Source organism: Mirounga leonina, unplaced genomic scaffold (assembly GCF_011800145.1).
Source record: "Mirounga leonina isolate KUSES-001 unplaced genomic scaffold, KU_Mleo_1.0 Mir_170, whole genome shotgun sequence".
In the NCBI taxonomy this organism is placed as follows: domain Eukaryota; kingdom Metazoa; phylum Chordata; class Mammalia; order Carnivora; family Phocidae; genus Mirounga; species Mirounga leonina.
The window spans coordinates 3,374,827-3,390,633 of record NW_023270433.1 but is presented as its reverse complement, the minus strand read 5'-3'; the positions used below and the strand labels follow the sequence as shown (position 1 = coordinate 3,390,633).

Genomic DNA, 15,807 nt, shown 5'->3' with positions numbered 1-15,807 from the left:
CTCCACCGCGTGCCCCTGGTGGGGGGCTCCTTGTGGCTCCCAGCACAGGGACTGCACAACCGCCACACCCAAGGCCTTGGGTGGACCATGGGTCTAAAGGCCACCTTCAGGTTCGAGGTCGACTGCACTCGCGCATCCCTCTGTGTTCTGGGTGGTCTGCTCACTTCCTCCTCTCCTCCGTGGCTCCCTGCCCTGGCTGCTTGTGACAGGGGACTCCTCCCCCACCTGCCGCCTCTGCCCCCACTTCCGGGGAAGGGACTGTCTCAAGGCCCTAGCTTCTGTCCCCCCGCCCCGCATCTCGCGGCGGGGGGCTTTGGAGGCAGGCAGCTAGGTCCGGTGGAAGCCCATCACCCACCAGCTCAGTGGCCTTGAGCGAGGTGCCCTCTCTGAGCCTGTTTGCTCATCTAAAAGTAAGGAGCACCACAGGGCCCGTTAGTGGGCCACTCCGAGGTGCACAGCGCCCATACATGGGTGGAGGAGGGGTCCTGAGTTGGCCACGGGATAAGGAAGGGGTCTCCAATGTGCATAGCTGGACACTGCAGCCCATTGTGGGGCTGGGGTCGTCTGTTAGGAGTCAAAGGCAAAGAGCCCTGCAGGGAGGCTCGGAGGAGCAGTGGAAGGAGCCCTGGGCTCAGGGGAGAACTCTGGCTGTCTTGAGACTCCAGTGAGGCTCCAGGACAGGCTTGGGTTTGACTCTGGACCAGCTGCTAGGCCTGCGGAATGGGGGTGAGAATGCCCTATCGCATGGATCTGTGGGGAGTGTGGTGCCTCCAGGTGGGCCCCAGGCGCCCTGGCCCTCAGAAGGCTCCTCCCCGTGCGGTCCTGTCTCCTGCAGAGGTCATGCAGAACTTCTCCAGCCGGCCTGAAGTCCAGCTCAGAGCCCTGAAGAGGCTCCTAAGAATGCCCGAAGACCAGCTAGGTAGACCCCCCACGCGCCCACCTTCCCCCGCTCCTCCTGGGCTCAGCCTGTGGCCCAGGCCTCTGGGGTGGCCGTGGCCCTTCTCTCTGAGCTCTCCTAGAGGGGTTCTCCTACACCTCCGAGGCTTGCTGGGTATTCTTCCCGTGTCGCCCCTTTTGCCCTTTGGGCCAAGCGGGGGGATGGGGTGGCTCGGTGAGCTGTAGTGACCGGCCCTCACATGGTTCTCACGGGCTCTTAGTAAGGCTCCTGTCTTTTCCCCCATCTCCATCGATGGCTGGCTGGGCGGTTGCCTAGTGTCCAGTATGATAAACGGCACGGGACTGAACACCCCGGAGCATGGGCCCCTGTGCACTGTGGGATAAATTCCTAGGTGCTCGGGGTATAAATATCTCACTTTTTCACAGATACCGCCAATTACTTACCCACCTATCAAGAGTGCATGACAGCATCTCTCCCCGACACTGTCCATCAAGCAGTATTCATATCTTCTAAATTTTGCTAAAATAGTGTCTCATAAAATCTCTCCATTCAACTTGCCTCACCAGCCTGAATATTATACTCACTCCCTCATCCATCCATCAGTCCTCCATCCACCCCCCATCTGTCCGTTTGCCCATCCATCCATCAATTGTCTGTCCATCTGTCCTTCCACAGAAGGCCTGTTCCAGCGGCTGGGGCATCTGAGTCAGTAGCAGAGACTTCATACTGGCCCCTTGCCTTTCCCTCTTTCTCACCCTTCCCCTGGGCCCCTTCTGGAGCTAGGCTGTGGCCAGAAGAGTCCCCAGGAAGGGAGACTTTGCCTTCCTGGAGGGGCTGAGGGAGCCAGCCTCACTGGGAGGTGGGTTAGCTGTGCTGGGCCTCCTGGGGCCCGTGCTCTTGTTCTGGATGTTCTCGCTGCAGGCCTGAGATGCAGGGCTCTCGCTCCCCACCCTAACGGCGTGGGGAAGGGACACTGCGGGGACTGGACCCTCCACCGCCGCCCGCACACACAGCCCAGGGACAGTCCATGAGACCCACAGACGCCTGCACTCAGGGCAGTTATGGCCACGGACTCCAGAGTCAGACAGGCTGGGTTCAAAGCAGGTGTTGTCGTCTCTCTGACCCTGTTTTCTCACCTGTAAGAGCAACAGGAAGGCTCCACCTCAGAGAGCTGCTGGAATAAGAAGATGCCCAGGGCAAACACACATTCTTTCCTCGCCTACTCATCTGTCTAAGGGCCCGTGCGTGATGCCCTGTAGACTCCCAGCGGCGTTGGACTCCCTGGTCTGGTCCGTACACCCTTCCCACCCCCTGTTCCTGGGCCGAGGCTCAACCTTGCCACCTGGCCCTGCCAGGTCTGCCGTGGCTGATGGAGCTGGTAGAGATTTTGATCACCATCATGAAGCAACACGAGAGGATCCTCGACATACAGCTGTATGCCTGCTCCCTCCTGCTGCGCAGCCTGGGTCAAGGTGGGTGCCGAGCCACGTGGGTTAAATGTTGACCCTGGCACCTGGTCCCGGGCCCGGCAGAGCCTTGGAAACCAGCACTGGCCGCCCGGTGCCACTTACCGGCCACGTGGCTGGGCAGGTGCCCACCCCTTCTGTCCTTCACCCCATCATGCAACCAGCACTTACAGGGACCTACTCCAGAACAAGCCTGACCTTGGCTTTCTCCACGCAAAGTGGGGGCATTGCCTCCCCCCCCAGCCAGGGAGGGCGGCCCCCTGCAGGCTACCTGCCCCATGATCCCCAGTGTGGGACATAACCCTGGTCATCGTCCCTTGGCCCGAGCAGCGCTGGCGCAGGACCCGGCGGCCGAGGTGCTGAGTGACAGCTCTGTCATCTCTGTCCTGCTGAGCACCCTGTGGAGCCACCCCGAGTCGGAGCAGCTCCTGGTCACGGTCTACAGCCTGCTCACCATCATCTCCAGCCAGGGTGGGTCGGCCTGGCCCTGCCCGCTCAGCCGGGGCGTGGGAGCGGCCTGCCCCTGATGGGGCACACCTCTGCTGCCTGTGCTGGGGCTGTTCCACATGCTTGGCCTTTTGTCTCTTGATGGGAAGCTTCTGTTTGATTGTCACTTGTTCCCTCCACAAACGTGCAGACATCGACCAGGTGCCACCGTGGGCTCCACGCCTCATTCATCTCTTCACGGGGCACCTGAGCTCCTGCGGCCCCCAGCCAGCCAGGCAGGGGGGGCAGGACTGGGGGGGCTGTGGAGAAGCAAGGGCCATACACACCATGCATTGCTCCCACCCACCTCCTCGGGCAGCTGGGCCCGCGAGCCCAAGGATGCTCACTTGGAGTCCTGTGGCCAGGGGAGGGATGCCTGCACTCTGCTCCTCACCCCGCTTGACTGGAGCCCACTTCAGGGAGTGAGCAGGGGTGCTATGAATAAGCCCGTTAGGACAAGAGGTGTAAATCAGAGCCATCAGGCAAACTGGGTGTCAGCTCACCCACCAGGAAAGACAATCATTGCTCCCACCCCAGGAGGCTCAGGCCTGCTCTGTGTGGACCCAGGAGGCCGGCCCCAGCCCAATCATGGGATAGGCAATACACGGACTGGTGACCCAGAGGAGGGACCATGTCCTCTTGTTTCAGGGCCCCACACTGGGTATGACTGGCCCAGAGTAGATGCCCAGAAATGCAGGATGCATGGGCCTGTGGTTGGCAAGGACCATGGAGGGAGGTGGTGCTCAGGGTAGGCTTCCTGGAGGAGGGGGTTCTCTGTGGCCCTAATTCTGGGGCCTGCCCACAGAATCGGCCTCAGAGAAGCTGCAGAATGCTGGGCTGTTTGAGCATATCCTGGAGCACCTGAGTACCTTCTCCACAAACAGGGACATCTGCATCAATGGCCTGAGCCTGCTTTGGGCCCTGATGGTGGATGGTGAGGGGGCCCCTCCTCCCACTCTCCTGCTGGGGGTGGGGGGCTGCTATCCTTGCTATTCCCTAATCACCTCTGACAGCCTTCAAGGGCCTCCACGGCCTGCACCTTAAACACTTCAGGAGCAGAGCCCACAAAAAGACTTTTCTGAGAGCCTGCAAGCAAAGGAAAAGTAAGGGAGGGAGGGGGCGGGGAGGGGGGGATGCACCCAGCGGAGGCAGGACCTCCTGTCCTGACCGGTAGGTCCTCACAGACTCTGGTGGCTCCTGCCCTGGGAGGAGCCTGCCACACCTGCCACACATCCTGGGATTTCCCGGGCAGTCCCTGGTTTCTGATGGTAGCTTGGCGCCGGCCCCCTACTGTCACTCTAGATTCAGAAAAGGGCCCCCGGGCTGTGCTGCTTCCTCTCCTCCAGGCCCCGTCTTGGCCCTTTGGCCATTCGTTCTAAGGAAAAGAGGGCTCCAGGCCACGGAGAGCCTGGGAAACCAGAGAGCGCTGTCCACACCCAGAGTGCAAAATCCCCCAAGGCCAGTTGGGGGCAGAGAGTCCCTACCCTCCCAAAACTCCCCTCTTCCCTGACCTCTCCCCCAACAGGCGGGAGGCGGGTGTGTGGGGCTGTGTATACAGCAGGCACGGCTGCATGCACTCAAGGGCTAGGTGTCGCCTCCATCCCGCGCTGGTTGCAGCTGTCATTGTGAACAAGACCCCTTTGGAGAAAGCCGCGGTCCTCATTCCCGAGGTGCTGGCCACTTACCCCAGGGACGTGGAGATGGCCGAAGCCGGCTGCGGGGTCTTCGCGCTGCTGTCCATGCTCGGTGAGCAGCCTGGGCGGGGGAGCGTGCGCCCCACGCACGAGGCCACGAGGCCTCAACTAGGCCCTCTGCAGGTTGCATAAAGGAGCACCAGTTTGAAGATGTGGCGGCCCTGTTCCTGCGAAGCATCCGGCTGTGCCCGGACAGAGTGCCGCTGGTGAACAACGCCTACCGGGGACTGGCCAGCCTCGCGAAGGTGTCCGGTGAGCCTGGTTATGGACGGGGCTAACACTAGGAGATGAGGACAAAACTCAGCAAGGCAGGTCTGCCAGCCGCCCGCAAACCCAACACAGAAGCAAAGGGATCAAAAAAAGAAAAGAACAATCTATGGTTCCTTCATCCAGAAGTTGCCACGGAGACTTCACTTTTTTTTTTTTTTTTTTGGCTGAATGCTATACTGTGATTCTTTTTCCCTGTCCACAAACACATATTAGGTCTGCACAGGCATCCCTAACAGGTTTAGCTTATCAGAACACCCCAGGGGCCAGGTCCCACCCCCGTAATAGGACCGGTTTGTTGTTGCTCAGTGCGCAGCACCTGGCTCTGTGACAGGATGGCACTAGGACCCCTCACAGTTGGGGCCTGCAGACCGGACAAGGTTGCCGGCTGGGATGTGAGCGGGGCTTCAGCCCCTTTGAGATCTGGTCCCAACTCCGTGTCCCAGGGGTGGGCTGGGCTGGGGGCCAAGGGCCAAGGCCAGTCTGCTTCTCAGCCTGAAGTTGTCTGGGCCCGAGGAAGGGAGTGTGGAGACCCTCACTCCTGGGAGGGAGGCTCCAAGGACCACTGGCAGGGTCTTCCTTTCCGGTTAGACACCCCGGGCTCCGGGGCTCTCCCCCAGCCTGAGGCCCCACCCACACAGGTCTGCATCAGCCGCCACCTTCAGGGGATGGGAGGGGAGGCTGAGGTCCTGAGGGCAAAAGGGACCTGGCTCAGCAATGAAGGAGGGGGCGGTCCAAGCCCAGGGCCCGCGTCCGGGAGAGAATGGGCTTTGCCACCTGTTGGCTGGGACACTGAAGTCATCCCACCTGAGCGTCAGATCCCCAGGTTCCAAAGGGTCTGATGAGTAACCTTTCCACTGGTCCCCAGCCCCTCAAGAGTCAGGGTCTAACCCCTAACTGGGGGTGTATGTGTGCAGTGTTGGGGTCCCCCCCGCGCCCACGCTGTAGGCGCACTCTGCCACGCGCTTCAGCACTTCTGGGGCCCACAGGCTGAGAGCACCCCAAGGACAGGAGCCTTCTGCTGGGAGAGGGAGGTGGGGTGTACATGTCCCACCATGGGGACACACCGACCTCAGATGTCCCCAAGTGGCAGGAAACTGGCCTCCTCTGCCAGTGGCTGAGGTCCTTGCCATCCTGAGCTTTGGACTCTCAGCGACCCTGAGAACTAGGTACCGCCACACGCCACTGGCTAGAGGGCACCGAGGCACAGCAGCTGGAGTGAAGGCACCCCACCCCCACCCCCAGAGCTGGCGGCCCTGCAGGTGGTAGTGCCCGGGGAGGGCGGCAGCGGCCTCGACCTCCTCCGGGAGATGTACCAGCTCTACAAGGACGACCCCGAGGTGGTAGAGAACATCTGCATGCTGCTGGCCCACCTGGCCTCCTACCGTGAGAGTCCCCCTGCCCTCCCCACCCCTCCAGGACGCCAGTGGTCAGAAGCACCCTGCTCCCAGCTCTAACTGGTGGGGGGGAGGGAAAGAACCGATTCGCCACTTGCTGTCGGTTCAGTGGGAGGGCTCACTAGGCACCAGGCGCGCGCCGACCGTGGGGGACGCCTGGCTCCCCAGCCTGAGAGGCAGCGTGTGGGTTGGGCTGAGCCCAAGGAGGATGGGCCCAGCCTTGTCCTGCCGGGCCCCCCTGGCCAGGGCCGGGGGGCATCAGGCTGGCTGAGCCCTGACCTCAGGACCCTCTGCCTTGCCCACAGAGGAGATCCTGCCTGAGCTGGTGTCCAGTGGCATCTGGCCCCTGGTCCAGGAGATCAAGGAGCGCTTCACCTCCAGCCTGGTGTGTACCTGCAGGGGGCCCCAAAGCCAGGCCTCCCACCTGCCTCTACGGTCAAGGTTCTGTGTAGAACAGACTTGAATCTGTGTGTGTGTAGTTTTTGATGACCCTTCTCTTTCCAGGAGCTGGTTTCATACGCAGAGACGGTGTTGCTAAGGCTGGGGGCCACCACGCCACTCAGCTCCGCAGGACAGTCGGCTCTGCCCTGAGGAGGCAGACACCCCAAGGCCTCCCGCCCCCTCCCCACCTTCTCTCCTGCCCTTTCTTTCCTCCTAACCCCCAGAGCTGCCCGGTGAACTGTGTTTTCCTTAGGCTTCAGGGGGGATTGTCTCCAGGGCAAGGCCCAAGGCCGGTGCCTGGCGTGGAAGCGTCCTGGGGGCAGGGTGGGCCAGTGGCGCTCTGGGAGCACGGGGTTCGGCAGGTGTCCCGCAGGCTGTGGTCCTTTGGGGCCACTCTAGACGAGAGAAACAGAGTGACCTCCACAAGCTCCACCTCCAGTAAAAACCTGCATTTATGTTGAATATCCTCAGTGGGTTTGGGCCTTCCTTGTGCAGCGGCCAGGTGGCTCGGTGAAGCCTGGGGCTTTATGCACTGAGTGCGACCCACTGCTCCTGACTATTCTCAGAAGACCCTCACACCTGTGCTCCAGCTCAACAGTCGGGGGTCAGCACGTCCGTCCTAGACAGGGGGCGACTGGTGTCACCGAGCTTGGACAACTGGAGCCCCAGCGCCACCCCGTGGGCCCTGCCCTTAAATGTGGCAGGTGTATACATGGGCTGCGGGTGGGGGCTGAGAAAGGAATGGCGCCCTCGGAAAATCAGAGTCCAAAGGCAGCCACAGCTAACTCCAAGACGGGCCCAGGCCTGTTGAGTCCAGTGGAATTTTTACGTGACTCGAGGCAGAGGAAGGAGAGGGGCCTCCTCCAAGGAAGGTGCGGAAAACCCAGTGGACTGGGTACTTCCCACCCCTGGGATGGGGCAAATCCCCGGCAAAGCTTCCGCCGGTGACAGCAGGGCGCAGACGGCCCCGACTCCCAGTCCTGGCAGAGGTCCAGGTGCCCCTCTGTGCCTATCCCCGCCAGCCACCTCCAGCGGTGGACCAGGTCTCAGATGGCAAACTCAGAGGGAAGCAGCGGTTCTCAGCAGCACGCCCCCACGCCCTGCTGCCGGGACGGTGAACGTGTTTTGCCAGAGCTGCCGCTCTGGGGAGACCCGAGCTGTCCCGTGCTTGGTCACGACCGCCCAGGGACGGAGACGCTGCTGCGGTCTGGAGCAGGGGCTGTGGGGCGCCTGTCCTGGGCCATACTCTCCCACTCCTTCTTCACCAGGACGTAGAGTCTCATTGCTGCCTGGGCATCCTGAATCTAGGGGACACAGAACACCACTTTGACCGTCCCAGAAGGTGACCAGCACAGCCACGGGCCACCCAATCCCATGGGGCACACAAGGAGAAAGCCAAGCAAAACAGCGTTCTAGGGATTCGATCCTGGCCAGGCTTTGGTGACTCTGGTGCCTCGCTTCCGGGAGAAGAAAGGGACCCAAGGAAGGTGGAGGGGATAGACGTGCTGCCTTGTGACACAACACAGACACATGGACATGCAGACGGGAGGGCGGGCTCTAAGCGTGAGGCAGGCCGGGGCACCGATGTAGGGGCTGGGTTCCACAGGCCAGCACTCCTCGGCCCCGGCACCAGAGCCTGTCACAAGGAGCCTGTCACACGGGGCCAGCCCACCTGGGCTGTGTTGTCCTAAAAGGCCTTCAATCTAGACAGGGGACTTTTTCTCCAAAACGACTGCAATAACAGCAGTTTTTTGTGTTCAAGTGTTTATTAGCTAAATGTAAACACTCAGGATGTAGTGAGCGCTCTGTGAGTCATTCTGCCACCTTATTTTTATAGGCCAGTGGCCTCCTAAAAAGAAGTCATCCAGGCCCCTGACAGGGCGCCTTGGCTGCAAGGTTAGGGATGGCCCGCAATCCTGAGGACCGTCACCCCAGGCCACACTTACCGAACAGTGCTCTGCCTGCTGCACCCTGATCCCCAGGATCCTCTCTGCAAGCAGCCTCAGAGATGGCCTTCCACTCTGCAGGGGGGAGGGGGCAGCACACAGCCATGCTGGGGAGCAGGCCTTGCAGGCTCTGCCTGGGGCGGGGGCGGGGGGTCGGGGCAGTCACCCACTGAGCCCTAACCCAGCGCCCCTCAACGTGCCTCCACCAGGGACGTGCGTGGCCCCCAGGACTGGTGACCCCCACCGTCAGCCCGAACAGGACGGCCTGGGAAGGAGTCTGCACCTCCGCCTTCCAGCCTCAGGCCTCTGTCTGCAGCAGGTCCGAGGGCAGCTTCTTCCCCAGAGCTGGGGGTCTCGTCACAGAGATCGGACTGGAAAGAACCTGCTCTCGCTCACACTGGCCTCGGAGGGCAGCGCTCGGCAGAACTCTACTTTTCCTGTTAACGTTTCTTTTCATTTTAAAAGTTAACAGGCAATGCCAAACCGTAAACCAAACACCGTTCACCGATACACCGTCAGGAACCAGAACCAACCACTACACAAACAGCCCACCTGCGACGCCCAGAGCCCCATGCCCTGTCAGTACCTTCACCTGACTCTTGAAAGGTTTGTATTTCTGTGTGTCCCGAATCTTCTTTTTTGGGTGATCGAGAAACAGCACCTGGAAGAGGAGGGGGACAGTCACAGTGTCACCAGTGTGCAGCGGTGGGACCCCCTCTCCCGAGGACTCCTAACACAGAGCACGCTCGAGTGAAAGGGTACTGGTGTGAACTGGGACTTCTGATAGAAAGCGATCACGCTGTCCAAGGATGATGGCCGGCAGTTAAGAACCCCGTTAACAAAGACCCCATCCTGAAGCCAGGGAAACAGGAGATCAGCAAGCACGGTGTTCCTGCGGGGTGAGCTGGTGTCCCACACGCAGGAAGTCAGGACGCTAACGGATCGCAGCAGCTCATCCCACGACCTCTGGAGAGAGCCGGCCACGTGGGGACGGAGCAGGAACCAGCAGGATGGCGGCCGCTGGCGGGTTTATGGCACCGCATGGTGGCGGGCAGAGGACCTGCCGTCAGTTTCAATAGTTCAAAATTTCGAAAGGCAACGCAGACCGACAATCGGGTGCCTGAAACATCTGCGAACCCCGGGGTTCCTCAGAACACTATTTGAGAAGCCCCACGCCCAGGAAGGACAGTCTCCCACCCTGCCTGCCCCGTGCTCTCGTCGGAACAGGTGGCTCAGTTCTGCCCACAGCAGAGACCCTCAAGAAGCAGAGGCTGGAGGCCGCAGCCTCTAGGGCACCACAAGTGGCCCCTGGAGCTTGCCCACCAGGAGGGAGACAAGAGGAGCCCTTGACGGTCTGGTGGCCATCGGGGGGTGGCTGCAGGGGACGCTTCCCCACAGACCGCGGCTCTGAGCTCACAGGAGCACTCGGCCCTGGCCAGCCGGGTGGAAGCTACAGAAGGAGCAGCCTGGCTCTGTGTACGTGGACTGTGCTAGGGCCGTGGGAAGGGGGCCCGGCACCAAGTCCGGGCTGCACCCAGCTCTGCCATGTGGACGCAGCGGGCACGTCACGTAGCTCACAGCGCCTCACTTCTAGCGCCTCCAAAAGGGGCACGAAGCCTCAGATGCCTTTTGAAGAGCTGAGCAACGCCCACCACTCCTCCCGGCACGCGGGGAGGACCCGGGAGCTGGGGCCGTTACCAGGGCCGAAATTCCACCAGGGCAGTCCCCTCGCGGTGCAGCCCGTGCCCGATGGCAGTACCTTCAAGTCGTTACGCAGCGCGTGTCCCACCAGAATCCGGCCCTTCAGCATGTCTGCCACTTCCTTCTGGACAACTTCAATTTTTTCTCCTGACGAGCAGAACAAAGAGGTGGGTTTTAGCGCCGCGGGCCTCGCTGGGGAGCCCCACGTGCAGCTCCACCGCGGCCGAGAGAGGGGCTTTCAGAAGCGCTCACAGCCGCCCGGCAGGCATTCTAACTGTTGAATCTTGTAAGAACCAGGCTTGGACTTCGTGCTTTCCAACTGGAAACAAAATCAAGAACGGTGCTCCGCCGCAGCCGGCGAGGGGGGCTGCTCCAGACCCTCGGGCCCAGAGGCAGTGCTGCCTGCTCTCCTAGCAGATGCCCCTGGGGGCACCCCTACCCCCTCCTGCCTAGGGAAGGGTCAGGTCACAGTGCTTGCCTTCCATGACTCCACCTGCCCCGCCCCCGCCCGAGATTAGATCAGGGGCAGCCCACCCTAGAGCCTAGAGCTGAGGGCTGGTCAGGCCAGGGCACCACTTGTTGGTCCGGTGTGCAGAGGGGACCTGAGAGGCGCAGAGAAAGGACACCGAGTGGGCCAGGAAGGAGCAGTGTGGCCTTGATCCCAAAAGCTTCCAGGACCTCTCCAGGTCCCTAACCTTGGAATCGCCCCTGCCGCCTTTCCGGTCTCCCTCCCACAGGGCCAATCCACCAGAATCCCTACAGACTCTGCCTTCAGGATGCATCTGGGTCACGACTGCCCAGGTCACCACCTCTTCCTGTTCCCATCCTCATGGGTCCAGAGTCTCTTCTCAACCCCACAGCCAGAAGGAACCTGCTAGAACCTGAGCCAGGCCTCTCACGGCTCAGACGTTCCCAGGGCTTCCTGAAGTCCTCACAAAGACGAGACCCTACAACCTACCCCATGTCCCCTGCTGACCCCACACTGGCACACACTCTCTGGGTGACACAGAGGTGGGGACACAAATGTGCCTGAGAGGCCTCTGAGAACAGTCACCCCAGGTGAGGTAAGACTGTCGGAACTCTTGCTGTGGCGAATGCTCCAAACAGAAAGGGGACCAAAGGGAGAAAGAGGAGCTCCTGGCTGGCTCAGTCGGTAAAGCGCACGACTCGATCTTGGGGTCATGAGTTTAAGGCCCATGTTGGGTGCAGAGGTTACTTAAAAAAATTTAAAAAATAATAATAATAAAAGAAAAAGGGAGAAGGGACCCAGGCATCGCTTTTCCCCTGTGCTCATCCGCCGGGAGGACCCACCCTGCTTGAGGTTCTCTGGCCGTATCCCGCTGACCGCCGTCCTGTAGTCCGTCACCGGCTGGGTGGGCTTGACGTACTTGTCATAAACACACTTCCCATACTGGTTCACAATGGACACTCGGGCAGCGATGCTCTCTTCCCCCTTGGGGCCCACGCCCACCATCTCACAATCCATGGCTAAGGCTCTAGTCAGGCTGAAGGGAGCCAAAGGTTCCAGTTTGATCAACACGGCGGGACCCAGCCCTCGGCACCTAAAGCTCTCTGCCCACCACCACCCCTCTGTGGGACAAGCTCTCCGCTCAGGCGCCTCGCAGGACGGGGCGGCGCCTGCCCAATTCCACCAGGGCTCAACTAGGGGAGAGGGACGGAGCTCCCTCCTGAAACCCTCGCCCTCGGGCTGAGTGCCACCCGTGGCCCTGGCCCTGCACACCCGCCGAAGGCCTGCTCCTTCACCAGCGTGATGCTGCTTCCGCTCTGCCCCAGCTGCTTTCTCGCTATCCTGGCCGCCTCGGGGCCCACGGCTGCTTCAATATCCGCCGGGTCCACGTCATCAAACCAGATGTCGTCTCTAGAAGGCAGAGAGAACAGGCCGAGCACTGGTCAGCGGAGGTGCTGGTACAGCGGGGGACCCCCCACGGCCCCAATACTCCTGCGGACTGACCACGTGCTCTACCGCTCTTGTTTCCTTACAAGACAGGCTCCTTATCCCAAACTTACAAAGGACATAAGATGTAAACGTATAAACCAGGTGTAACGACTACTAACACGTGCTTCTAAATTGGGAAAGTTGTAGGTTCATCACCGGACATTTAGGAAACACAAATGTGAGAAATATGAAATGGAAACAGACCCCCCTCCCCCAACACCTCCCAAGCTGGGGAGACCTCTAGCATCTTCACGTCAAGGCCTCAAACTCCGATGTCCACACAAGAGTGTGTTTTCCTGCCTGGTGAAGTCTGTCCTTCGGGCTCAGCTGAATGTCATTTCTTTAGAGATCTCTTCTCGACCCCACTGAGTGGACACGCTCCTCTGGCCATTTGCTCCACAAGCTTCTCCCTCCTTCGGTTTATCCTGACCACACTCACAGAATACTGGAATAATTTCAGTCTGGCCATCTCTCCTGCTCGACTATCAGCCTTAAGCGGGAGGGCTCTGTCATGCCTGCTCCGTTTCCAGAGGGCCTCCCTGGCTCAGGGACACACGGCAGGCACTCAAACCCCTCCTTCCTGGAACCTTCAGCAACCCGGGCGACTCGCCGCCAGCCTGACTCACAAACATGCCACCTCCAGCTGAGCCACTGAGAGGCAGCCCCGAGCTCCTGGTCCTCCCCGTGCAAGTGACCCCCACGGGGTCTGCTGAGTAATCACCAGGTGCTGAGCTAGCACACTGCATCTCACACCCCCCCCAACACCACAGATGACCACACTGAGGCGCAGGAGACGTCAGGAGTTCGCACCAGAGCACCCGGCTTGCCAGACGCAGGAACTGGTCTCCAACCTGGGTCTTTCTGGCTTTGGCATGCGTTCATCCCACAAATCGTTACTGGAGGCCTACTAAGGGCCAAGCTCTGCTCTAGGCCCTGGAAATATGACAGTTATCAAACAGGCCCTGCCCTCATTAGGCCTCCATCCTGGGGGAAACAAGTAATAAGCCAAGAAACGGCAGCGGGGTAAGGCGCTAGAAGGGGTGCGGGAGGGGCCAGCAGCCTAGGCCTCCTGGAGGAGACAGGCCGCAGTTGCTGGGACTTTGTTCTCAGAGATGAGCTGATGGGGGCCGCCGGCTGCATAGGGAGGCAGAGGGGACCAGGTGGGCCACCAGAGCTTCAGCGAGGGCAGATGCCACCTGTACTTACTCAGTGGGCAGGGCCGGAGTCAAGGCCACAGTCACCTCCTTAGCTTTCCGCTTCTTATGCTTGATGTCTCCTCCTTTTGGAGAAATGTCACCGTTTGTCCTTTTCTTGGCTCCTTTCTCATTGTGCTCTGCTCCTTTGGCCTTTGTGGGGGGTGCTGGCACCTTCCTGTTCCTTGGAGATATTGAGGGAACGGAGGCACCGGAGACCTCGGGGTCTGTGGTCTCCGATCCCATCTCACTTCTCTGTGCTGTGTCTGGGATCACTTTTTTTTGTTGGATAATCTTGGGCTGCATTTTGGAATCCATCTGAGAGACAAGAGGCTTTTCCAGGGCCTGTGTTTTTCGTTTCAGGAGCTAATAGGACCCCAAATAAAATACACAACACGTTTTAATTTGGAAATCACGCACAAGAGATTGAAAATGCTTACATGTGTACATATATGTACGCCTACTCAGTCACATCTACGAATGTCTGCTACCTGCATCATTGAGATTCATATTCAAACGATCTGGGAAAAGCCCTTTTTCATGCCCATCTGAAGTCACTTGTGGTGAAATGCACTTCTCTGCTTATCTGATTACATTGCACGATTTGATACCTGTTTCCTCATTCCTACAAAACTTCAGACTGTGTTCTCCATCTTAAGTACCTACTGAATGACTGAACAGAGACTACTTCCCTGGGAGCCTGAGGGGATGATAAGCAGCCTGTTTTCCTGTTTACAGTTCGTTTAGAGTTACTTCTCCCACAGATTAGGCTAAGGAGCTGCAGCATGGAAATCACGTCCTTCACCGTTTTGCTACTGCTGTGCGGGTCTCAGGAAGAGAGATGGAGCGTGTCCGTCAACTGGAAGAGGCTCAAGAGCGGCCAGTGGCCATGCTTCTGCTGTCCTACAAGAAGGGCTCTCAGCATTCCTCCAGCCCAATCTTTCCCTGGTGCTCCAGTCCCCAGCACGGCTGTTCTCAGCCACAGTGAAGACCCTGATCATGTGGCAGTGAGCCGAGACACGAGGACCTGGGTTTCTACTTACTCGTTCCCACAACGTTTAAGAACAGGAGGATTTGCTTTCTTGTACGAAGTAGAGAAAACACAAGGTTTCCCCCACAATAACCACCCTTCCCACTCACTTAATCTTGCTTTACTTTCTTGGGAGAAAAAGAAAAAGAGGCAGAGTCACAAGTCAATAAATCGTACAGAACCCTGGGGTTTCCCGAGGAAACCTCATCAGTCCTGTCCCTCGAGACAGGTGGTTGGGGCCTCCCATTCTAAGGCACCAGCGCTGCTGAGAGGCTCCAGAAGCTCTTTTCTGCGGCTTGTCTTGCTCAGCCGGAGGCTCTGGAACAGACTCCAGAAAACCGTGGAAGGCTCTGCAGGTCAGCAGTAGCAAAGAACACAAACTGGCGCCCGAAATGTGACTCTGCACCTGCGTCTGCCACGTTTTTACTAGCTGCGTGACGCTGGGCCCAATTCCGTAAGCTCTGTGCCTCCGGCGACGACCACAGCAGCTAAGTCCGAGGGACACGTAGAGAATTATGACTGGACTACAGGGAACAGCATGGGGCAGAGAGGAACATACACGGACGGACTGGCCCAGACGCCGAGAAAGTCAGCAGGGCGCCACCCCGCATTCAGGGCAGGGACTCCGATGTCGGGCCGGTTCTGCTCACCCTGGATCACTTCTCTAACCTTTCTGGGCCCCGTTATCCGTCTGTAAGCCAGAGATGCTAACGGGGTCTACTGCAGGGTGTTGGTTTGGGGGTGAAATAAAAACAGAGATGAGGCGGCAGAGGCTGCACATTCCAAGAGCTGGGCACTGGGGCAGCAGCCATCAACTATGACTTGAAGACCCTGGGTACTGCTGGAATCCTCCCAATCAAGGTCGCGCTACTTGCTGGCCCGAGGGCTCGCGGTCCCCCTCAACAGGCCGATCTGCCTCGAAAGGCCTGCCTGCACAGCGGCCGTCCGGGCCCCCCGTCTCCCCCCAGGCCTCCGTCCGCGCGGCCCCGCCAATCTTACCGCCTGCAGCGCCCTCCAGTTTCGGGAAAAGTCCTCTGGCGCCTGTGGAGGCCGCACGACGACGACCCTGGCGCCGCCTCCCGGTGTCCCGCTTGCTTCTCGCCCTTTGCTTTTCCAGACTCTCTTCTTCCTGCTTTTCTTCCGAGGAGGCTTCTTGCCAAGCCCCGGCTCAGCCAGGGGGTCTCCCGGGGCGCGCCTGGGGGTCAGCGCCTTGGCCATCCCGCCGCCGCCGCCGCCGCCGCCCGGGGTCCCCGGGGCCCGACACAGAGCGCGGGCCCGGAGCCGGACTCTGCCCACCCACCGCACGCCCGGGCCAGCCCCCAATTCCCGCA

General features: G+C 60.0%; 2 protein-coding genes across 3 annotated transcripts in view; one reads left to right on the top strand and one right to left on the bottom strand.

Moving 5' to 3' along the window:
• Nucleotides 1-7,767, top strand: part of STKLD1 (serine/threonine kinase like domain containing 1) — a 22,274-nt gene extending 14,507 nt beyond the window's left edge. The window contains exons 13-21 of the mRNA XM_035016574.1: nucleotides 836-919; nucleotides 2,254-2,370; nucleotides 2,695-2,835; nucleotides 3,656-3,784; nucleotides 4,468-4,596; nucleotides 4,668-4,796; nucleotides 6,057-6,197; nucleotides 6,514-6,593; nucleotides 7,672-7,767. Of these exons, the coding sequence (XP_034872465.1) occupies nucleotides 836-919; nucleotides 2,254-2,370; nucleotides 2,695-2,835; nucleotides 3,656-3,784; nucleotides 4,468-4,596; nucleotides 4,668-4,796; nucleotides 6,057-6,197; nucleotides 6,514-6,593; nucleotides 7,672-7,767 (1,046 nt within the window). The remainder of the gene's footprint in view (nucleotides 1-835; nucleotides 920-2,253; nucleotides 2,371-2,694; nucleotides 2,836-3,655; nucleotides 3,785-4,467; nucleotides 4,597-4,667; nucleotides 4,797-6,056; nucleotides 6,198-6,513; nucleotides 6,594-7,671) is intronic.
• On the bottom strand, nucleotides 6,868-15,807 carry REXO4 (REX4 homolog, 3'-5' exonuclease). Of its 2 annotated transcripts, none has more exons than XM_035015511.1 (8): nucleotides 15,476-15,807; nucleotides 13,460-13,812; nucleotides 12,038-12,175; nucleotides 11,608-11,801; nucleotides 10,355-10,443; nucleotides 9,182-9,256; nucleotides 8,596-8,670; nucleotides 6,868-7,953 (listed from the first exon to the last, which is right to left on the bottom strand). In XM_035015511.1, exons 1-8 carry the CDS (start codon nucleotides 15,692-15,694, stop codon nucleotides 7,822-7,824), a joined length of 1,275 nt encoding a protein of 424 aa, XP_034871402.1. In that variant the 5' UTR covers nucleotides 15,695-15,807; the 3' UTR covers nucleotides 6,868-7,821. The 2 variants fall into 2 exon arrangements, 1 of the variants encoding a protein (XP_034871402.1); XR_004681184.1 differs by having other exon boundaries at nucleotides 7,938-7,953; nucleotides 8,879-9,256.